General features: G+C 44.9%; 1 protein-coding gene across 1 annotated transcript in view; it reads right to left on the reverse strand.

The window, feature by feature from the left end:
- Positions 1-24,582, reverse strand: part of DPYSL5 (dihydropyrimidinase like 5) — a 104,426-nt gene that overhangs the window by 32,558 nt on the left and 47,286 nt on the right. Inside the window, exon 2 of the mRNA XM_033176305.1 lies at positions 19,444-19,708. Coding sequence (XP_033032196.1) covers positions 19,444-19,704 — 261 coding nt within the window. The 5' untranslated portion in view covers positions 19,705-19,708. The remainder of the gene's footprint in view (positions 1-19,443; positions 19,709-24,582) is intronic.

Genomic DNA, 24,582 nt, shown 5'->3' on the forward strand with positions numbered 1-24,582 from the left:
TGCTGGGATTACAGGCTTGAGCCACCGCACCCGGCCGGGAATCAGGCTCTTAATGGCCTTACACTGGGCTTCACTGTCAACTCAGCTAATTCACATGGGTTGGGGTTTGCTGTGGACACTTGACCACTTGACCGTTTCTCCGATGATCCCCTTCCAGGCAGCTTGCATGCTGACTACCACTCCATCCTCTTTGTGCCACTCCCCAACCCCACACCCAACCCCAGTACCTTCTGTCAGATACTCCTTAAGAAAAGAGCCTCTTCCAGGGCATCTGAGAGATGCATAATTTGTTCTCTGAGGCCCCACTCTCTGTCCCTTTGGCTACACACAACCCTCAGGCCTTATCTTGACTGATAATTTGCAGCCTGTTGAGCTCATCCTGAAGCTGACAGGTTTTCCCTAAATTGCACATTTGTAATTGATTGCACTCCTAAACTTCCTTTTACTTTCCACTCCTACCTTCTGGGTCTACAGCCTTTACCACATCATCCAGGGCATGGTCTCACTTCCTGACCTTACTTTGCTGTCACTCTAAATGTTATCGTATCTAAAACTCACACTTCGTTCTTTCAACTTTCTACAGAGGAAACAGGCAACATTCGATCCACAATGTATTTTGAAAAAAAAAATTCTCATACTGAATCTGCCTGCCACTTAAAGCACATTAATACTATAGTATCCTCACAAGAATCAGACATTCAGGCAGGCAGATCTAGGTTTAAATTCCAGCTCCATCACTTATTAGTCGTAAGATCTTCAGCAAGTTACTTAATCTCCTTGAGCTCCATTTCTCCCTTTGTAAAACAGAGATAGTAATACTTCGCTCATGAAGTTATTATGAGAATTAAATGACATACAGCGTATAAGGCACCTAGCCCAGTGCCTGCACATAGCAGTAGCCCAGTAAATATTCCTGAGGAACAAGAAGCATAATTTGTAGGTAGCACTAATGTGCACACTATGTGCCCTCTATTATGTGTATCAGATGCTCCAGAAGAACAAATGTACGCATCTGAAGGAGCTTAGTGTCCAACTGGCAAACAGGAAAGGAGAAAAGTTCAGTTTTAATAGGAATGACTTCAAAATACTATGAGACTACAAGGCAGCAAGAGATAGTATTCCTTGATGATGATGGAGAGCAGCAAGTGCAAAAGCAGCCCAGTGGAAGGAAAGGTCATGTTAGGATAGGAAGGCTGTGAGCAGTGGGTAGGCATGATTTGACCAGGACCAGGCCAGGATGCTCCAGGGTAGCAAACGGCATAGCAAAGTCAGAGGCACAGCAGGAAGACAGAGAACAGGCTGAGGTTCCGGCTGAGGCAGGTTTGATTAGGACCAAACTGAGGACTTTGATTAAACTAATTCCATCGCGTCGGCAAAGTTTGTCACCATGTGTGACAAGTGGAGGTGGTGGTAGTGAGGGAGTTTAGGGAGTGTGGGGTTTAGGAGCACATTTACAGAGAGGAGTCAGGCCACACTGCCATCCCTGGACATGTCTGGCCCAGGACGGGAGGCTGTCGGGGGAGCTGGGATGCACTTGATCTCTGCTGTAAGCCACGTGCAGCCACAAGCAGGCTCTGGGCAGAGGAAGAGTATGAACATCAGACTTCGCAACATTACTCTGGCTGTCGTGTGCAAGCTCAAGGGCAGTGTTGGGATGATGGACCTGACTGGAGGCTGGGTTGGAAGAGACATATGTGATTCATGTTTCTTGGAAGAAGCAGCAAGCTTTGATGACAGACGAGGAGGTGAAAATAAATAACGGGGGAGGTTTTATGCTTGGGTGGCTGAAAAAATGGCATCAGGAGAGGGAAAATCAAATTTAGGGGGAAGGGAATTTTTAGACACATGGAGATAGAGCTGATTAAGAGACATTCAAGTGTTGATAAAAAACTGTTAATAATTAACATCATGAAGCACTTCCTGTGCCAGTTTAATTCTCCCCCAAATAGGGGCCATTATTATCCTCATTGTTCAGATGAGGAAACTGAGGGCTGATATTCTCATCTATTAGGCTAGAGGGACCTTCTTCCCATTCATTCAGGAGAGGGGTGGCTAAAGATGGAGGTGATCAGAGGAGAGTGGGAGGAGAGCGGAGGAAGGGCAGGCCCTTTGTCCCAGACTTCATAGTAGAACAGGAAATAAAGCCAAAATCCCAGATGGAAGGTTTTGGGGGAAATCATGAGTGTTGGTCTGAGCCAAGGTAAGGCTTAGGAAAACCATTTGGAAAATGCACTGCAGAGTCAACCAGACAGGCAGTGACAGGGCTTGGCTGAAGTTTCCATGCCGTTGTAACGGACCCACTCTGAACTGGGAGCTGGGGCAGAGAAAGCAATCTGGAAGAGCTGAGGGGCTGGGAGCCCAGGGGTTAGGGATGGTCGACAAAGGGGTCCAGGCAGAAGTCCAGCACAGTCACAAAATGGGAAGGGGTCCCAGGGAATGCTGAGTTTGGTTTGGGGCTCAGAGTGACATTTGCATTATTCAGTTGGTTAGAAATGCAGTTCAATTCTCGGATAGTGCATGGAGGCAGGGGTAATGGTGGGAGAAGCCTGAACTCTGGAGGCTGACAGACCTGGATTTGGGTTCTGGCTGTATCCCTTAGGAGTCCCTGGTCTTTAGCAAGTAGGCCTGGCTTGGGTGGATGGGTTACCTGCAGGAGGTATCCCTGGAAGAGGAGTGGGGTTGTATGGAGGACAAGGAGCGTGTTAGGTTGGCCTTTTGGGGCATCCAATGCACAATGTCCAGTAGGGAGGTGCACAGAGGTGGCTGGTGGATGGGCTGCAGGTCTAAATGGGAGTCGTCAGTAACAGATTATGTAGGGGGAGAGGATGGGTAAGAGGAAGGGACACTCTGGAATAGGACCCTGAGAGGCCACAGCATAGGAGAGCATCAAGATGAAGACAAGACCAGGAAGGAGACTGGGAAGGAATTGCAAAGAAGTAGGAGGAAGCCCAGGGGGTATGGGGTTATGGAAGCCAAGCAAAGCGTCTTACTAAGGCACAGAAACTCCCTAGGGCTCACTGGCTTCAAGAAGAGGTGAGCTCCCCTTAGTGGTTAAGATGCAGACCCTCCCTGGGAGTCCTGAATTCCTGCTCCCCATAGGTGAGTAGCCTAGGGACCTTTCTTGTCCCAGAGACAAAGAACACATCAGTTCAGGAAGCCCTGATTTCAGCCTGTCCTGGCTCCTGCTCAACAGGTGGACAGATCCCAGGCACATTCCACGCTGCCAGCAACCACTGCTGAGAAGTGAGAGAAAGGTCTGTGATTCTGTGTGAAATCCCTGCTTTCCCTCCTCCTTCAGCCCCATCAATAAAGAACAGGCCAGGCCTGATTGGTAAGCTGTAGGGAGCAGCTGGGTCATGCATGGGTCAGGAGGCCGTGCAAAAGCCCCTGCCCCTCCTTCCCTTCTGTCACAAATTCCTAAGTACAAAGGGGAGCTGACTCCAGGGCTGCCCCAGCAATGCCTGGGAAGACCAGAGGACCCCCCAGGGAAAGACGATTCCGAGGTCTGCGATTCTCACCCCGGAGGGCTTCAAAGCAGCAAAGGGGTGCTCCCTCACAAAAGGCTCTCGGATGAAACTAGACCCAGAAAGAATCTACTGCAAGGGTGCAGACCAGCCCAAAGACCTGGCCCCTTTCTGCCTCCTGCATCAGCACAATGAGGTACTCTCCCATCTAATCTTCACAGCCATGTGAAACAGACATGGTCATCTTCTCAGGTTTTGAGAGACCAGCCAAGGTTGCGATCCACGTATTTTTACTCCAAATCCCACATTCTTCTGTAATACTGAAAACTGGTCTGAGGCTGCTGCTAAAATAGTAACTCAGCACAGAACCTCCCAGCCTGGGCGATCCCACCCCAGCTTCAGGGTCTCCCAGAGAGTGTACTTAAAATAGAACACTGATAAGTTAGTATCTATATCAGCTCTAACACTTTTTTTTTACATTTTGGAACTAGAAATACATGAACACCCACTGGTGGGAGAAATGTAGAAGCATGCATGGTTTTTATGGTGAGACGTGAGGCACATTTCCATGCTGAAGACATTTCCTTTAAGCCCTGGAATGAATTGGGCGAATTCCCAGACATGGCAGATCAGCGAGTCCCAGGGATACAGAAGCAGCTTGCTAGAAAAAGTGATATCATTCTCACTGAAGTTATCAGGCCACTGTGGCATTAGCTCCTGGGTTTAACACACTTTCAGGAAAGAAATTAACATTTACTGACAGCCTACTACGTGCAATGTTCTTAATATTTATTATCTGATTGGATTCTCAAAATGACTCTGTAATGGAAAGCAGGAACTCAAACAGGTATTTGTACACCCATGTTCATAGCATTCACAGCAGCCAAAAGGTGGTAGCAACCTAAGTATCCATAGACAGATGAATGGAGAAGCAAAATGTGGTATCTATGTACAATGGAGTATTATTCAGCCTTAAAAAGGAAGGACATTCGGACACCCGCTGCAACATGGATGAGTCTTGAGGACCTTATGCTAAGTGAAACAAGCCAGTCACAAAACAACAAATACAGTATGATTCCATTTATGTGAGGGACCTGGAGTAGTCAAAATCAGAGAGAGAAAATAAGATGGTGTTGCCAGGGACTAGGGGAGGGAGGAATGGGGAATCAATGTTTAATGGGAACTTCTCATTCGTTCAGCCTCATCGATAGAGAGCCAGTGGGGAAGATGAAAACGTTTTGGAGGTGGACAGTGATGATGGTTGCACAACAATGCGAATGTACTTCATGCCACAGAACTGTACACTTAAAAACAGTCAAACGGTAAATTTTATGTTGCATGTAGTTTACCACAATAAATACTTCTTAAAAATGCCTCTGTAGGGTAGGGATTACTCTTCTCATTTCACAGATAAAAAACCAGGGCCTAAGAAAATCACACAGCCAGACTCTGGAGCCCCCTGGTTTCCTTTACACAAGGCTAGAGTAGCCCTGGCCTGACGCAGGGGCTCCCCAGCTCCAAGATTCCTCGAAGAATGGAGAAAAACCCAAGTGAAATCGGACCTAACTGCAGCTTAGAAACAGAGGGGTAGGTGTGACTTGGGCTTGAATTACAGGGCGAAAACTGAGAATTATGCCAACATTTAAAACGATGAAATGAGGAGCTCCAGGCTTCTCTCTAATCCAGAATGATTATCTTCAGTGCCGAGCATCCAATTTAAATTCATTGTGTTTAATACAAAGCCACAGTACGGAGCCGGCTGGCTCCCGACATGCGGTTTCCATGGAGACTGGAGAGGCTCCTCAGAGGAGCTGTGTGGTACAGGGAATGTGGCTGCCAGCTTCCGGAGAGCCGCTCTGAAACAGAGCCACAGTGAGAGGCCCTTTGTCACCCACATCCTTAACAAAGCCCCTCCTAACCCCAAAAAAGGACGTTTACAGGCCAGCAGGCCGTGATGATGTTTATTAAACATCCAGGCTACCCCAGATGCCAGAGAACAATAAGACACATGTAACTCTGCTTTCTCCATCCCTGAGCTGCCTCAATGTGGCAAGACCCTCATTTTAGTCCCAAAGCTATGAGGGGGGACAGTGCCATAGAGCTGCCGAGAGGCCGCCCTGGAAACGTGGTTTCCAGGAATGGAGGCTGAGAGTCAATGGGTGGCAGACAGGCCTGCCCTGCCCTTATTAGCTCGGCAAGTTATTTCACTTCTCTGGGACCCTGCTTTCCATCTGCAAAGGAAGGATAAGATCTGCCTGAGGGAGATTCAAAGATCAAAATAAGTGATGAATGGGTGTGGAAGTGCTCTGATGGGTGGGCCTGAGGTCCAGGCCTGACAGCTCAGGTGCATCCTGATTGCAGAGGGGTTGGGGGATGGATGCCTAACCTCAGGTCCTGTGACAGCCATGTGCTGCCATGCACCAGCTCAGGGTCTGAGGTCCCAGATCCCCTTGGGGGCTGAACACACCCCATTTTGAGGACTGTATTTTCCACCTGGTGGGAAAAATATACTCTTCGATGGCCACTAAGTCTAGGGCTTCTAGATTCAGGGCCAAAGTGCTCTCCTAAACCTAAATCCTGGAGTGTGTTTTGCCTGGCAGTGTGAGAATCAAGGCAATAAACCAGAAAAGAGAAGTTCCAGCCCAGGCCTGAAGGTAACAAAGGATACTGTAAAGAATGGAAAACTGACTGAGGGAAAGGGGGGTGGGGCAGTGGCTTAGTGGTTAGATTCAGTCCAGGAAAAGTTTAATCCCAATCTAGTCCTCTCAGGAGCCCCCAGCCTACCCCTCTTCTCCACCAACTCTAAATCTGAGGCAAGAGGAAGCATGAGTTCTTCCCCATGATGTCATCGTAATTTACCTTAAATTAGACATGGGTGATATGAAGACAATACATTTATATCAATATTTATAATCATGTCATAGATTTTTCCCTCCAAATAACTTGAGAAAATTTTAAAGAAAATTCCTAACTTTTAGTCAACAGAAAGGGGCCATGTTAAGGACTGAGAATGTTTATCAAGTGCTTGGTTAATGCATTCATTTCTCTATGTTTTTGATTTGCAGCCTGCCCTAAACTATTTGCTTCCAAGGACATAAAATAGCCATACAACTTTGAAAATCAACAGAGTTGGAACACCTACACTGCCTGATTTCAAGACTTACTGTAAAGTTACAATAATTAAGAGACTGTAGTATTGGTGTAAAAATAGACAAACAGATCAAAAGAAGAGAAGAGTCCAAAAATGGGCTGGCACATGTATGGTCAATTGATTTTTGACAAGGGATAATCTTTTCAACAAATGGCTCTGGAACAATTAGATAGCCATTTGCAAAAAAAAAAAAGTAGATGCTTACCACATACCATATATAAAAATTAACTTAAAATAGGTCACAGACTGAACTGTAAAAGCTAAAATTACAAAATTCGAAAAGAAAACATAGGAGAAAATCTTAGAGACCTTGGATTCTGCAAAAATTTATTGATTACAGCACGAAAAGCATAGAGTATAAAGAAAAAATTGATAAATTGGACTTCAGAATTAAAAACTACTGCTCTTCAAAAAACACTTAAGAAAATGAAAAAGTAAGCAACAGACTGGGAGAAAAATTTGCAAAACATATATCTAATAAATGACCTGTAATTAGACTATAAACAACTCTTGGGCCGGGTGTGGTGGCTCACGGCCACCACAGTGCTGTAATCCCAGCACTTTGGGAGGCTGAAGCCAGCAGATCACCTGAGGTCAATAGTTCAAGACCAGCCTGGCCAACATGGTGAAACCCCATCTCTACCAAAAAACAAAAAACAAACAAACAAAAAAAACCCATCTCAAAAAAAAAAGAAGAAGAAAGAAAAAAGAAAACAACTCTTATATTCAGATATTTAAAAGTCAACAACTTATTAAAAGATGGGTAAAAGGTATGAGCAGACACTTCACCAAAAACATATAGAAGGTATATAGGCACATGTAAAGACATTCAACACTGGTCACGAAGGAAATGCACATTGTAACCACACTGAGATACCACTACACACCTATTAGAATGGCTAAAATTAAAAATTCTGACTACAACAAGTGGTGGGAATGATATGGAGTGATTACTGATGGGAAATTGTTACAACCACTTTGAAAACCAGGTGGCAATTTCTTAAAAAGCTAAACGTAGACCTACCATATGATAAATTCCACTTCTGGGTAATTACCCAAGAGAAATAAAAGCCTATGTCCAGACAAATATGTGTATATGAATGTTTACAGTAGCTTTATCTGTAACAGCCAAAAACTTAATACTACTGAGGGAAAGAAGCCAGACAAAAAAAGGAATGCATACTGCATTATTCCATTTATATAGAAATGGTAGAAAATGCAAACTATAGTGACATAAAACAATGGTAACCTGGGGTGACAGCTGGGAGAAAATTACAGGAACACAAATAAACTTTCAGGAATGATGAATATGTTTATTATACTGTGATGGCTTCATGATGTATGTATATGTCAAAAGGTATCAAACTGTGTACTTTAAAATGTGCAGCTTATCAAACATTAATTATACCTTTTTTTTTTTTAAAGGTGGCTTCCCAGGTTACCTAATCATCTTCTCCTTCTTTCTATACATACTCTTCCCAAGAGTAGAGTTCACTAACATTTATCAATTATTTTTTCTGTTTTTAGACAGAGTCTTGCTCTGTCACTGGAGTGCAGTGGCATGATCATAGCTCACTGCAGCCTCAAACTCCTGAGCTCAAGTGAGCTCAGACTCCTCCTGCCTCAGCCTCCCTAGTAGCTAGGACTACAGGTACACACCATCATGCTTGGCTAATTTTTGTATTTTTTGTAGAGATGGGGTTTTACTATGTTGCCCAGGCTGATCTTAAACTCCTGGCCTCAAGTGATCCTCTTGCCTTGGCCTCCCAAAGCTTTGGGATTACAGGCGTGAGCCACTGAGCCACTGAGCCCCGCTTTGTTTAATTTTATTTTAAAATATTAATTGAGAATACTGTGGATCGTTTAAGTCTAAACAGGAAAATTATTTATGAATTAGGGATAGTATTTATTAATCTCTAATGGTACTTCCAGCTCTAAAACTGTGTGTGTGAGAGCAAGTGTGAGTGTGAGACGGTGTGTGTGATGTGTGTGCAGCATGAGTGAGAAACAATTGTCAGTGAGAATGTTCTTACAATAGTTGGCCCACAGTTGTATATTTATTTAGTCACCAATTAAAGATCCTTACAGGGCTTCAGTTTTAGTCAACAAGAAACAAAAAAGCATCAGAAGGAGAGAAAAATGTGGCTGGCTGCAGTGATAAGACAAGGGAACAATGAGGCTGAAACTATCCAGGGGAGAGGATCCAACACCTACGCACATTTCTACCTGTAAATGAACCAAGATATGTCCTGTATTTTCTTTCTTTCTTTTTTTTTTTTTTTTGAGACGGAGTCTTACTCTGTCACCCAGGCTGGAGTGCAGTGGTGTGATCTCGGCTCACTGCAAGCTCTGCCTCCCAGGTTCACACCATTCTCCTGCCTCAGCCTCCCGAGTAGCTGGGATTACAGGCACCCACCACCACGCCTGGCTAATTTTTTGTATTTTTAGTAGAGATGGGGTTTTGCCGTGTTAGCCAGGATGGTCTTGATCTCCCGACCTCGTAATCCGCCCGCCTCGGCCTCCCAAAGTGCTGGGATTACAGGTGTGAGCCACCGCGCCCGGCTGATATGTCCCTTATTTTCAACACAGGAATATGGCAACTTCAAAGGTAACCTCTGTGAGGATTGGGAGAACAGATATTTCCAATTAAGAAAAGGCCATATTCAAATATTTCTTGAAATATTAAAAAAGATATGAGCTTAATTTAAGAAAAGTAAAAGAAGAAGAAGGGAGAAAAATGTCATTCATGTGTAATATGTATCATTGAAGTGCACATACAGTATATATTTTTCTTCTTCCTTTTTTCCTTTTATAAATTCCAGTGGATGAAAGCATAAAGCAAAGCTTCTTGTACTAAGCATGAAAGATTTCCAGGACACTTGGCCTCAATCACAGAGGGTGTATTTATTTTATTCTGAATCAAAGGTTTTAAAAATGCAATAATCTGCATTGATAAATTCTTTGCAAACACTATTCTGGAAGTTGAGGAGCTGCTTGGTCACCATAGGAGGTTTTTTTCAATGCTAGAGATACAAATTTATAAGAAACGATAGATCTCCTCATTCACATCAGTTCTAAGAAGGATCAACCTGGCCTACATTTTGGCCTACCAATTAATGTATACGTAGAATGAAAGTTGCCAGCAAGGTTTTGAAAGTAGCTGGTTTGAAGCAGGACATCTTTAAATAGCTCCTGATGCCTGCAGAGTTTATTACTGGCTATTTCTGCCTTTAAGAAAAAGAGAGAAGAGAGAAAATTATCTAGACCTTATCACTATTACTATCGGACTCCATTCAAAATCTAAAACACACACAGAAATTCTAACGGTAGGAACGAAATCCAGTTCTTTTACTTCCTATTTGATGCTTAACTGTTTAATATATATACTTATGAGGAAACTATAGTACAAATGGAGTTTTAAGGGGTCCGACTTTGATCAACATGATATATTTATTTATTTAACAAACACTCACACAATGCTTAATAAGCACCAAGTATTCTTTTTAAGTTCTTTACAAATAATAGCTCAACTAGCTCTTATAAAGAACTATTATAATCTCCATTTTCCATATATGAAAATGAAGGAAAAGACAGATTAACTTGCCCACATTACATAGCAAGTGAATATGGAGCTGAAATCCAAACTCCAGCGTTCACAGCCCCAGTCTGTGCTGATAACTCCCACTCCATGATGACATCCATTTCTTGGATGTCGACTACACCATTAGGGCTATCTGGGTTCTGTGGCGAGTCACAAGTTAAATCATGGTCTCTCCTCCTCAAAGGGTCTTCAATCTTGTTGAGAAACAAACTTAATATGGGAAACAATTTGAAAGCCCCAGGATGACAAGTTATTTCAGCTGGGGAGAAGAAAGTGACATCCTGGAGCTGGGTTAGCTGGAGAAGGAGTGAGACGAGAGGGTGTTTGCCTTGAAGGAGGGGCTCTGTGCAGGGGTGGAGAGAGGCAGCAAAAGGCAGCATAGGATGTCCATGGAGGGCATCTTCCTGATGGATGGGTGCGTGTGGGGAGCAGCTGGCCATGAGGGATTGATGGGAGGGCAAGGTCAGATCAGGGGTTGCCCAGGGGGAAGATCCATACATCCAAACTTGATGTCTTAGACAACAGGGAGCCATTGCAGGGACACCACATCAGGCATAGAGAGAGCTATGAGGTGAAGGGGGGCTAAGGTGATTTTTGATTTAAAAAATGTAAATGTGGGCTGGGTGCAGTGGCTCACGCCTATAATCCCACCCCTTGAGAGGCTGAGGCTGGTGGATCACCTGAGATCAGGAGTTCGAGACCAGCCGGACCAACATGAAGAAACCCCATCTCTACTAAAATTACAAAAATTAACCAAGCATGGTGGTGGGCACCTGTATTCCCAGTTACTCGGGAGGCTGAGACAGGGGAGTTGCTTGAACCCAGGAGGCGGTGGTTGTAGTGAGCTGAGATTGCACCACTATACTTCAGCCTGGGTGACAGAGCAAGACTCCATCTCAAAAAAATAAATAAAATAAAATAAATAAATAAATAAATAAAAATGTAAATGTGGAGTCTTAATTTAAGTAGGCCGAGCATGATGGCTGATGCCTGTAATCCTAATACTTTGGGAGGCCGAGGCAGGAGGATCACTTGAAGCCAAGAATTCAAGACCAGCCTGGGCAACGTAGCCAGATCCGGTCTCTACAAAAAATAAAAATAAAAAACTTAGCTGGGCACGGTGGCATGTGTCTGCAGTCCCACCTACTCAGGAGGCTGAGGTGGGAGGATGGCTTGAGCCCAGGTGGTTGACTCTGCAGTGAGATATGATCATGCCACTACACTCCAGCCTGGGCGACAGGGCCAGACTCTATCTCTAAAATAAATAAATAATAAATAAATGATGATTTAAGTAGTTTAACAAGATAGTTGGAGTGGAGATGTACTAGGGAAAAATGTCTATAGGATAGCCATGTTTTTGCATGTGACTCCCTGGGGTAGGCAGAATTCTAAGATGACTTCCAGTGACCTACATCCCTGTATGACTGCCTCTCACCGAGTGTGGCAAGGATCTTGTGAATAAGATGGGAAAACATACTCATGATTAGGTTATATTCCATGGCACAGCTGACTTTGAAAAAAAGGAGATTATCCTCAGTGGGTCTGGACTAATCAGGTAAGCTCATAAAAGGTATAGTTTGGCTGGGCATGGTGGCTCATGCCTGTAATCCCAGCCCTTTGGGAGGCTGAGGTGGGCGGATCACAAGGTCAAGAGATAGAGACCATTCTGGCCAACACAGTGAAACCTCGGCTCTACTAAAAATACAAAAATTAGCTGGGCATGAAGGCGGGCGCCTGTAGTTCCAGCTACTTGGGAGGCTGATGCAGGAGAATCGCTTGAACCCGCGAGGTGGAGGTTGCAGTGAGCTGAGATTGCGCCACTGCAGTCCAGCCTAGTGACAGAGCGAGACTGTCTCGAAACAAACAAACAAACAAAAACCGGTACGGATTCCTGCCTGGTCGCCTGGTGAAAGAGATTCTAGTCAGAGATTTGAAACAGGAGAGGGACCTGAGGTGAGTATGTTGCTGGCTTTGAAGATGGAAGGGGCAGTTGGCAAGGGGTGCTGGCAGCCTCCAGGCGCTGAGATCCGCTTGCAGGCTGAAAGCCAGCAAGGAAACAGGGATCTCAGTCCTTGAACTCCAAGAAATGGAACTCTACCACAACTACACGAGCTTGGCAGAGAACCCTGGAGTCCAGATGAGAATGCAGCTCACTGACAACTGGATGGCAGCTTGAGAGGCTCTGAGCTGAAGATATAGTCATGCCGTGCCCAGATTTCTACCTTCAGAACTGTGAGTTAATAAATGGGTGTTTTAAGTTGCTGAATTTGAGGCAATTAGTTACACAGCAGAAAACTAATATACCCTCTACAAGCAGACTAGGTACCGATGGAGGGGGTAGAGGGATGTCCTCCAGGTGGCAGGGGAGGGGAAATCACTTCATGAAGGCTTCACAGGGCTCTTTACAGCCTGTGGGTGAGTCACAGAAGAAAATGGAGAGAGGAGCCAGCTAGGCTAATCCCAACTCCCACAATTAGGCCGGAGGGGTGGTGGGGCAGCAGGAAGAATGGGCATGGAAAACGAGCTGGGAGGTGAGGGCCGATTCCCAGAGAAGGCCTGCCAGGGTGCCTGCTAGCCAAGCCCAGGGACACAGGTAGCATGGGCACTCGGTGCCCAGTGGAGCAATTTCATCGTGAAGCCAAAGTGAGTGGATCTTTTCTCAAGGAACTGAAAGAAAAGAGCCTGGGGTGGAAGCAGGTAGTCCCAGTCTGGGGGCTAACATTTATTTCATGTGTATTCTGCATCAGGCGCTTCGTGAAGCATTTGTTATGCATCATCTCATCTAATCCTTACAACCACCTTTTATACATAGTAAAAAGTATTCGGCTCTAAGGCACTGACATCAGTTATTCCTGCAGGGAGGAGCGGCATTTTATAAAGCTACTGTCTTGGGCAGGCAGAGAGCTCATTCAACTGCCTGCCTGATGAGTGTCCATTCTGAGATACCCTCATCTGGTCCAGGAAAATTTGGGGCCACAGAGTAGCAAGAGACATTTTGCATGCAGCCACAGGCTGAAAGGGGTTCAGTCCTGAGGTCTCAGGAGGCCCCAAATGGGGTGGTGAAAAGGCTGAGAAACCTGACTTCTGGTCCAACTGGCCCTGGGATGTGGGTTACTCATGCATCCTCAAACTTCTGTTTTTGTCTTTGTTTTGAGACAGGGTCTCACTCTGTCACCCAGGCTGGAGTGCAGTGGTACAATCATAGCTCACTGCAGCCTCAACTTTCCTGGGCTCAGGTGATCCTCCCCACTCAGCCTACTGAGTAGCTGGGACTACAAGCGCACACCACCACACCTGGCTAATTTTCCATTTTTTGTCGAGATGGTGTTTTGCCATGTTGCCCAGGCTGCTCTCAAACTCCTGGGCTCAAGCGAACTTCCCCACTTGGCCTCCCAAAGTACTGGGATTACAGGCATGAGCCACAGTGCCTGGCAGGTTCATGCATCCTCTCTGGGTCTCCTATCAATGGGTGGGTGGGACTAGATGATTTCTAAGGTGCCATCCAACTTCTTGCAGGGATGGAGAGATAAGTAAACTTGAGAACATAAATTAATAAGCAAGACCATAGGAGTCTGGATCCCCATGAGCAGGAAGTGTCATTGCAGAGCTTAAAGACGGGAAAGAAATTTTGGCCAGAATTTAACAGAAACAGAATACTGGAGTTGAAGAAAAAGAAGAAAGGAAGTGAGCCACATTTATAGGCTTCATTCCACGAGAGCACATTTTGCAGACAAAAGTAGCAAAAGCAACCTGCCAAGCAGACAAATGGGATCCTTGGTAAGGAAGCTGGCAGGGCTGGACACCAAAGGGATTTCATTTATGTCCTAGCGGGGCATACCTCAGGGCCCTACCAGATGGGGTCCAGTCCTCTGCAGTGGGAGGGCAGGAAGGGGCAGGATCCTCCATGGGGGTGAGGGGTGGCAGGTCACCCTAGCCTGCACTACCGGCTGTCCCCTAGGCCGATCCCATGCTGCACAAGCACTCTTGATTAGGATTTGGCTTCCCCCACAGGTTAGCATCAGATTCCCTGATGCTAATTTTGTGTTGGTGGGAAGCTGTCTTTGGGACCAGAGAGCCTCTGGCACAGACAAGAGCAAGTTTCTGGACCCTCACGGAAGAGGGCCAGCCCCAAGTGGATTTCCGTTTGATGGCATCTCTGTCACTGCCAACTTCTCTCTCACTGATGATTGCCATAGGTACAGACAGGAGGGCAGGACACCGGGTTAGGGAACTTAACAAGCACAGAAGCTCTGGGCCCCGGGCTGGGGTTTGGGAGCCCAACTAGGAGGCATTGCAATGTGAATAGAAAGAGAGAAGCAAATAAGAAGGACCAGCAAGGTCAAAACAAGACAGGCCCAAGCTTCCCCAAGGCAGACCCAGGGGATTCGGATGTCAGCCCTGGCTCACAAGGTGAGGGTTGGAGGGGCAACAGGAGTACAGACTGTGCCACTCAACGCCCTCCCCAAAGTTCCTCAGAATTACCAGGGATGATGGGGAGAACACAGACCTGGAGTTAATTGGGCTGGGCTGGGGACTGGATACTGGATCTTTCAAAAATTCCCCAAGTGGTTCTGTTCCAGGAAAGGGGTCCTTATCCAGGCCCCAAGAGAGGGTTTTTGGATTTCGTGCAAGAAAGAATTCAGGGCCAGTTTACAGTACAAAGCAAAAGCAAGTTTATTAAGAACATAGAGGAATATTTGGGAGGCCAAAGCGGGTGGATCACAGGTCAGGAGTTTGAGACCAGTCTGGTCAACAGGGTGAAACCCCTTCTCCAATAAAAATACAAAAAATTAGCCCGGTGTGGTGGTGTGCACCTGTAATCTCAGCTACTCGGAAGGCTGAGGCATGAGAATCGTGTGAACCCAGGAGACGGAGGTTGCACTGAGCCGAGATCTTGCCATTGCTCTCCAGCCTGGGTGACAGTGTGAGACTTTGTCTCAAAAAAAAAAGAAAAAGAAAAAAAAAAAAAGTAGAGGAATAAAAGAACGGCTACTCCATAGACAGAGAAGCTCCAGGGCTGCTGGTTGCCCATTTTTATGGTCATTTATTGATGATATGCTAAACAAGGGGTGGATTATTCGTGCCTCCCATTTTTAGACCATCTAGGGTAACCTCCTGATGTTGCCATGGCATTTGTTAACTGTCATGGCACTGGTGGGAGTGTAGCAGTGAGGACGACAAGAAGTCACTTCTTGTGGCCCTCTTGGTTTGGGTTGGACGTGGCGGCTTCTTTACTGCAAACTATTTTATCAGCAAGGTCTTTATGACCTGTATCTTGTGACTTAGAATGCCTGAACCATCTGGGAATGCAGCCCAGTAGGTCTTAGCCTCATTTTACCCAGCCCTTGTTTAAGATGGAGCTGCTCTCACAGTTCTGATGTAATTTGCTTCGAAAGGGTGAAAATCACTGGCCTACACAGTGGTTCTTAAAATATTTTTGTGGGGAGAGGAAGACAGAAAAGGTACATAGGAAGCTTGTTCAGTTGCATGTGTCTGTCCTCTCTATCAATATCTTAGTGAGGGGCTGGTACCTATATTTATTTTTATTTTGCCACATACCTGGTTTGCTTGTGAATGACTGTAGTTTTAAAAATCTGCTTCTGATATTTTCACCTGATCCTGGAGAGCCATTGGTGGGTGGAGCTAAAGAGCCTGTAAGAACATTCTTTACTCTGTAATACTAGATACGTATGAAAGAGACTAAATGCAACATCTACTTAAGCAGAATAATAATACAAGACCCCGCAACCAGACTAAAATTCTGGCCCTTCTGAATGCAGTTGGTGTCACTGGCTCTCCCTATTCACTCCCTCTCCCCCTGCCACCCCACAGAGATAACCTCCTTTTTGGAATGAGATCTGTATTGTTAGCCAGCAGGTGGTCCTGGCACCATCCGGAAACCCTAGTTCTGGGCCTGGGGAGGGCGGGGCCTGCAGGTGGTAGGGTGTTGGGGAGGTGCTGCCTGGGGCAGGGAGGAGGGTCAAGTGACCAGGCTGTGAGTAGGGGAGCCAGGCAGAGCCTGCCACAGCCTCTTTCAGAGGCTGGGGCCAGCGAGGCGTGGGCTAAAGAAGTACTGGAGAGAAATCCCTGGAGACCAAGTACAATGGAGGCCCAGATGTTCTCGGAAAGGCCAGGCTTTCAACTGTTTTGTTTTCCTAGTCCCGGCTGCTGCTGCTGCCAAATCAACAAGCAGACGCTAGCTGGGGTGGGGCGGGGCGGGGGTGGGGTGTTGTTTGCAGGGTTCAGGGCCCCGCGATCTGTCTGACAAGAACAAAAAGATGCAACTTGATCTCTGCTTCTTTCTTGGCTAATCGTTCGGGTGAGATTTTCCTTGGGATTACTGTTCTATTATAAACCCAGATGCTTAAAGTGAATCAACCTTTCTTAGAGCATGCTAAGTAGGTCAGCGGCGGTCCATCAGGGTGCACAGCCTCTGCACGGGTGCCACAGGCGGTGTGAATAATTAAATCCACCCGTCCCCATCAGCGTTTCAGTAGGAGAGCATTTTCTCTCCCCGGGAGATTTTCAGGAACAGGAGAAACTAGGAAGCCACACTATTCGGCTGCAGGAGCCACAACGTAAAGGGGAAATCCTGGTGTGGAGTGGAGGGGTTGGGGCAGGAATTTCAGGACTCTGGGCAGGATCTACTAATGGAGTCCAGGCAGAACGAGGCCACCACACAGAGGCTTAATGTGAGAGCTGGACACAAGGACAATTACGATCTTGCTTGGCGCACGGATATAACGAAGTGTCAGTTTAAGTGACACCAGCTGCCAGGGTGGCTTGGAGTCTGTGGTCTCTTAAATTCCCTACAACTAGGGCCTGACATGGACTGGGGCTCCTGAGGCAGCCTAAACCTGCAGAAATGGGAGATCTAGGGCCTTTCATCACCAGAGGCCTTTAGATGTTTTTTGGAGGCAGCTACTTGCGTGAATGAGAAGCAGAAAAGATCAAGAGTTACCCACCACCTTGCATAAAGACATGTGTGCAGAGCTCTTCATCAGCTGTAAAGAGCTGATGGCTCTCAGGGGAAAACCAGTCACTCTTGGCTAATGAGGCCCTAGCAGATGACAATGTGGAAAATGAGACAAAGGAGGCCAGTCTGCCCTCCGCGAGGCTGGTAGACAGCATAGTGACAGCGTGGCATCTGACCCTGGCCTAAAGGACTCCTCGAAACAGGGACAGTAACTAGGAAGGTGCATTTTTAGTGCAAGGCCTGAGCATACTACAGAATGGACCCCAGCATGGACTGGTGATGTCAATGTTAAATGCCTCTCTTACACTACTGCTGGAAGCATAGATTGTTACAACCAGTCTGGAAAACTATTTGGCATTACTTATTAAAGCTGAACATAAGTGCACCCTATGGGCCCTGCAATTCTATTCCTAGGAGTATGTGCCCAACAGAATGTGTACAGACATGTTTGCTGAAGATATGTACAAGAACATGCTCATAGTGACAATGTTTAGCTTCAAACAAGCAATGACCTAAATGACCACTGACAGATAATTGCTATGTGCTGTATTACATAGTGGAATAGTATTAAGCAATGAAAGTGAATGAATTTATTAATTTTTGAGCAAAAGAAGCCAATACGAAGGTACATACTGCTTCATTTCATCTACATAGACAAAATCAAGCTGTGATAAATATACCAAAACCACTGACTTACACACTTTAAATACGTGAATTGTATGATATGTGAATTACATCTCAATTAAGCTGCTATTTTAAAAAGCCTATTAGAAGTCAGGATAGTGGTTATCCCCGGTGGGGACCTGTGACTGGAGGAGCTTCTGGGTGCTGTTAAAGTTTGGTGTCTTGACTTGGGAGCTGGTTACAAGTGCATTCAACGGTGGCAATTCTGTGTACTTATAATTTCTGCACTTCTCTGTATATATGCTATACTTCAGTGAAAATGACAACAATAACCACCTGGCCTGGCTTGGTGCATGAGGGTGGTGAGCTGGATATGCTCACTCACTTCAGAAAGGTCCCGACTGTCACCAGGCACCCTGCAAGAGGATCCTGAGTTTATGAGGATGGGGCTCCCCATTTCATAATCGAAATATCACTTGCAGGGCCTGGGGGAATTCTCAGAGGAGAAAGCAAGGAGGGTCGGCCTACTACCTCTCTTCCCTGGACTTGGCTAGAGCGAGCAGGTGTAGCCCTGATGCCAGAGAGTTAGGCCAGGGAGCATCCTTGCGTGGGCACAGCCGGGCAATGGCTACTGTGACTCCTCATAGCCCAGCCTTCCCAGGGTCTGGTCTGCAGCCCCTGGATTGGGAAGGGGGCCTGTCCTCAAGGAGACCTTAAAGGCCATCTGCTTGAGGTGGGGCTGGTCCATCAAGCTGTGTCCCCAGGCCTGCCCTCTGCCTGCACACTTACAGGACAGCTACTCTAGTTCCAGGTCAGTCCAGCTTCTGGGAAAGCAGAGGAAAATGGCCAGGCCTTGCCCTCAAGGAGCCCACAGTCTGATATCCGGGGAGAGGCCAGCATGAGATAGAAAATCACAAGGAAGAGGGATGATAGCAGTGACAGAGGTGTCTGGAACATATGGGAAGGGTAAAAAAAAAAAAGCCTGTTCATGACTCTTTTTGCAGAGTGTAGTTTCCTCCTAATTTTTCTTCTAAATTTTTGTTTTTGGCATCCAGGAACTTACAGTAGCTCAGGTCCAGCTCAGTAACTGTTAAATATTGTCCATGGTAACTCACTCTGAAAAGAGAACCCACTACCAGCAATTTTCCAGTTATTTTTAAAAATAACAAGCAAGCCAGGAGAGGTAATAGAAGCTGTCTCATCATCTAGAAGAAGCAAATTTGTCTTTCAGTCTTTGGGAATTTAATTCAGTTTTTAAACATAAAGAAGTCCATCAGACCAACCCACTCCCCTACGCAATAACAAATACCAGCTTATTCTCTTCTTCCTCTAGGTTTGTATTACATGACATAAAAATATAAAAATAAAATCGGTTCTCAGCCTGGGTACTTGGGTAAATGATATGATTAGTAAAACAGGCCTAAATGCCTCCTTTTCTGTAATCATGGAAACCTGTGACATTAAGCTGGAAATCCCTATTGTAGTTGCCATAGTGTCCCTGACACACCCTTCTCCTGCCAGCAATACACTGGGAGCACCTGGCTCACCTGGGTCTAGTCTGGAGCAGCCCCAGAAGCAGAATAAAAAAGCCAAAGAAGAAGCCACCTTTGACAAACAGGAGCATTACCTTGGTCCCATGGTAGAAGTCGTCCACGCACGTGGCATTCATGAAGGTCTGGTGGAAGTGGGTGCTGGTGTCGATGCCACCAGGGATCACCAGTTTCCCTGTGGCATCAATCACCTTGGCCCCGCCAGGGATCATGAGCTCGCGGCCCACCTGCTGGATGATGCCATTCTCGATGTAGACGTCAGCCTCGTGGGTGCAGTCATCGTTCACCACCTTGCCTCCCTTGATGAGAATCCTCACGCTGGCTGAGTTGGCAAGCATGTTCCTACAAGAAGGTGAGCATGGTCAAGGTTAAAGTCCCTTCTCACTGTTTCCAGGGTCCCATCCCTCCTATCAGAGCCCAAACTCCATGGTCAGGGTAAGTGAACAGAGAAGAGGAGGAAGTTTCTCCTACAGCCAGCGGCGGGAGCCACAAGCCTCCCACTGGCTTCCCAGAGGGACTTATTAGGAATCAGGACATGGTGGCAGTAAGGGAGAAGCTGAGGCCTACAGAAACATCATGTTTTACTTTCTCAAAATGCTATGTGAGTTCCAAAGCATTTTCACATCTACTATCTCATTTTCTATGTCTTATATCTCATTTCTCATATCTCTACTATCCCCAAAACAACCCAAGGCATTTTACAGATGAGAAAGCTAAAATTGCTAAGGAATTTATGGTTATCAAGTAGCCAAGTCGAACCCACGTGTCTTTTTTTTTTTTTTTTTTTTTTTGAGACGGAGTCTCGCTCCGTCGCCCAGGCTGGAGTGCAGTGGCGTGATCTCAGCTCACTGCAAGCTCCGCCTCCCGGGTTCACGCCATTCTCCTGCCCTGCCTCAGCCTCCCGAGTAGCTGGGACTACAGGTGCTCACCACCACGCCCGGCTAATTTTTATTTTGTATTTTTAGTAGAGATGGGGTTTCACCGTGTTAGCCAGGATGGTCTTGATCTCCTGACTTCGCGATCTGCCTGCCTTGGCCTCCGAAAGTGCTGGGATTACAGGCGTGAGCCACTGCACATATCTTATACAACTAACAGCTCCCTTACACTGCACCGTATCCTGAAAACACCAGAGCCTCCGGGGGCGTGTCTCAGAGCTGAGCTCTCCAAATTTCACATCCGTTTAATTCATGACATTCCTCAGATGGATTCTGCTTCCTTCATACTCCTATTGTGGCTTCAATAAGTCCACAACCAACACTGAGCTCCACAGCTAGTTGCACATGAAGCTCACCTGAGTAGCTTTGGACAACTACGTGTGTCCAAGCCCCACCCCCAGAGATTCAGATTTATTTGGGCCAGATTGGGTCCCCAGCATCAACAGTTTTCAAAAGCTGGAGAACTTTTTCAAACATTTAAAGAAGAATTAATACCAATCTCACCCAGAAAACAGAAGAGAAGGAAACCCTTCCCAATTCATTTTATGAAGCCAGTATTAGCCTTATACCAAAAACCAGACAAAGACACTACAAAAAGAAAACTACAGAGCAATATCTCTTGTGAATATAGATATAAAAAATTCTTTACAAAATATTTGCAAACAGAATTCAGCAACACGTAAAAAGAATTAGACACCACACAAATGGGGCTTATTAAAAAAATGCAAGGTTGGCTCAATATTTGAAAAAACAATCAATGTAATCCACCATCTTAATAAGCTAAGGAAGAAAAATCACAAAATCATATCAACTGATGCAGAAAAAGCATTTGACAAAAGTCAACACCCATTCATGATAAAAACTCTCAGAAAAGTAGGGAGAGAGGGTAGCTTCCTCAACGTGATAAAGAACACCTACCAAAAAAACCTACAGCTAGCATCAGACTTAATGGTGAAAGGCTACAATTCAGAGGCAAAGATGTCTACTTTTGCCATTGCTAGGCAACATAGGTTATTCTAGCCAGCACTATAAGGAAAGAAAAATGAAATAAATGGCATGTAGATTGAAAAGGAAAAAACAAAACTGTCCCCAGTTGCAGATGACATGATGATCCACATAAAGAATTTCAAGGAATCTACCAAAAAAAAATCTCCTAGAACAAATAAGCAAGGCCACAAGTTAAAAGATCAGTATACAAAAGGCTACTTTTTTCTGTGCACTAGCAATGAACACACGAATACTCAGAACAATTGAAATAGGCATAAATCCAAGAAAATATGTATAGGCATAGACGACAAAAGCAAAGATAGACAAGTGGTACTGCATCAAACTAAAAAGTTTCTGCACAGCAAAGGAAAAAACAGAGTGAAGAGAAAACCTACAGAATGGGAGAAAATATTTGCAAACTATACATCTGACAAGAGGTTAATATCCAAAATAAATAAGGAATTGAAAGAGCCCAACAGCAAGAAAACAACTCAACTTAAAAATGGGCAAAGAACCTGAAGAGACATTTCTCAGAAGACACACAAATGGCCAATAGATTTATCAAAAAGTGCTCAACATCACTAGTCATCAGAAAAGTACAAGTTAAAACCACAATGAGATTATCACCACACACCTGTTAGAATGACTATTACCAAAAAGATGAAAGATAACAAGTGTTGGCAAGGATGTGGAGAAAAGGGAACTCTTGTACACTGTTGGTGGGAATGTAAATTAGAACAGTCATTATGGAAAACAGTATAGAGATTCCTTAAAAACTTAAAAATAGAACTACCATATGATCCAGCAATCCCACTACTGGGTATATATCCAAGGGAAACGAAATCAGGATGTTGAAGGGATATCTGCATTTTCTTGTTTGCTGTAGCATTATTCACAATAGCCAATATATGGAATCAACTCTAGTGTCCATCAATGGATGAATGGATGAAAAAGATGTATATATATACAATAGAATACTGCTCAGCCATAAAAAAGGGGGAAGTCCTGTCATGTGCAACAACTTGGATAAATCTAGAGAATATTAGGTTAAAATAAACCAAGCACAGAAAGACAAATACCACATGCTCTCACTCCTGTGTGGAACCTAAAAAAGTTGATCCATAGAAATAGATAACAGAGGCCAGGTGTGGTGGCTCATGCCTGTAATCCCAGCACTTTGGGAGGCCAAGGTGGGTGGATCACGAGGTCAGGAGTTCAAGACCAGCCTGGCCAACATAGTGAAACCCCATCTCTACTAAAAATACAAAACCCAGCTGGGTGTGGTGGTGGATGCCTGTAATCCCAGCTACTTGGGAAGCTGAGGCAGAGAATTGCTTGAACCCAGGAGGTGGAGGTTGCAGTGAGCTGAGATCACGTCACTGCCATTCAGCCTGGGCGACAGAGTGAGACTCCATCTCAAAAAAAAAAAAAAAGGAATAGAGAACAGAATGGTGGTTACCAGAGGCTGGAGTGGTTGGTGTAAATGGAAGTCGGGGAAATGTTGGTCAAAGGATACAAAATTTCAGTTAAATAAGTTCAAGAGATCAATTGTACAACATGGTGACTATAGTTAATAATAACATTGTATTCTTGAAAAATACTTTGAGCGTGGCTATTGTGTTCTAACCTCTCATTATATGAGGTAATCCATCTGTTAATTAACTGGATTTAGTCATTCCACAATGCGTATGTGCTTCAAAACATCATGTTGCACACAACAAATACATACAATTTTATCTGTCAATATAAAAAAAGAAAAAACACACATAGGACTTGTATGCTGAAAACTACAAAATGCCAACGAAAGAAATCAAAGACAATCTAAGTAAGTGGAGAGATATACCATGTTCATGGATTGGAAGACTCAACATAGTGTCAATTCTCCCCAGATTGACATACATGTTTAACGCAATTCCTGTTAAAATCTCAGCACAAATCTTTTGTATATTATTGTCAAAATGTATGTGGATTGGCAAAGGAACTGGGACAGCAAAAGCAACTTCTACAAAGAAGAATAAAGTCAGAGGAATCAGTCTACTTGATTCCAAGACATATTACATAGCTCTAGTAATCAAGACTGCATGATCTTGACAACTGTGGTCAACTGATTTTTGACAAAGGTGCAAAAGCAATTCAGTGAAGGGAGGACAGTCTTTTCAACAAATGGTGTTGGATATCCACAGGCCAAAAACCCATTCTCAATTTAAACCTAAAATCTTATATAAAAATTAACTCAAAATGGATCATGCATCAAGTAGCCACATTTGACATCACTGACTACTCCCTTCTCTGTAGAGCTCCCTTCCCTTAGCATTAAATGTAGCCATGCAGTGAAGTGGGGGCAAGGACCACAGAAGATCTTGACCTCTGCTTTGGAAATCAGTGAGTCTTTGACGAACTCTGAGTGAAGGCAAGTTTGTGGAGACTGCATATACAGCCATCAAGATCTCTGTGAGTAAAGCAAGCCTAGAAACGGCTCAAGGAGCATGGCTGAGAGAAAGTATCAATTTTAGGACCAATATTTTTCAGGGAGTGAGGAAGGAGCCAAGGGAGAGATTAAAGATCTAAGAGATCAAGGAACTATTTATGATGTGAGCTCCTGAAGGAGGTAGCATAGAATAATGGTGACCATCATTAACAGAAGGCCTCAACAAAAGAGGCCCTCACTTGTCAATTTACATGGCTTGCTTGATTAGATCCCTCCAACAATCCTGCGGGGAAGGCATTATTATGCCCACCTCACCAAAGAGGAAAGAGATACAGAGAGGTTAAGGTCAAAGGCTTGTAGGAGGAGGTGATGTGCAGATGCAGAAGAGACAGGCATATAAGCGAGTTTGCATTCTCTCTGCTCTGCAAAGCTGGGGGCTGATAGCTCGTGGGAGTGGTACAGAGTGAGTGGATTTGAGGAGAGTGTGGAGATGTCGGGGAGTCACTGCAGGGACCTGAGAAGTGAAATGGGGTGCACATAGGAAATGGGGCCAGTGCTGAGGGCAGCTCAGATAGCTGTGGTCATAGTGAGTTGCTTAAAATTCCATCCAAGGGGCACACTTTGGTTAATATCCAAAATAAATAAGGAATTATCTACAATAATAAGGATTTATATTTATAATATAAATTATAATTATATAATTATAAGTATATAACATTGTTATATTTATATTTATAATATAAATTCTAATAAGGATTTATAATAATAATAAGGATATGCAACTCTCTTGACCCTTAGGTATCTGAACAGAAAATATTTACATTTAGGTTTAGAAAATACAGGACAAACTGTGACCAGCAGGAAGG

Source organism: Trachypithecus francoisi, unplaced genomic scaffold (genome assembly GCF_009764315.1).
Source record: "Trachypithecus francoisi isolate TF-2019V2 unplaced genomic scaffold, Tfra_2.0 Lachesis_group17, whole genome shotgun sequence".
NCBI classification, from domain to species: domain Eukaryota; kingdom Metazoa; phylum Chordata; class Mammalia; order Primates; family Cercopithecidae; genus Trachypithecus; species Trachypithecus francoisi.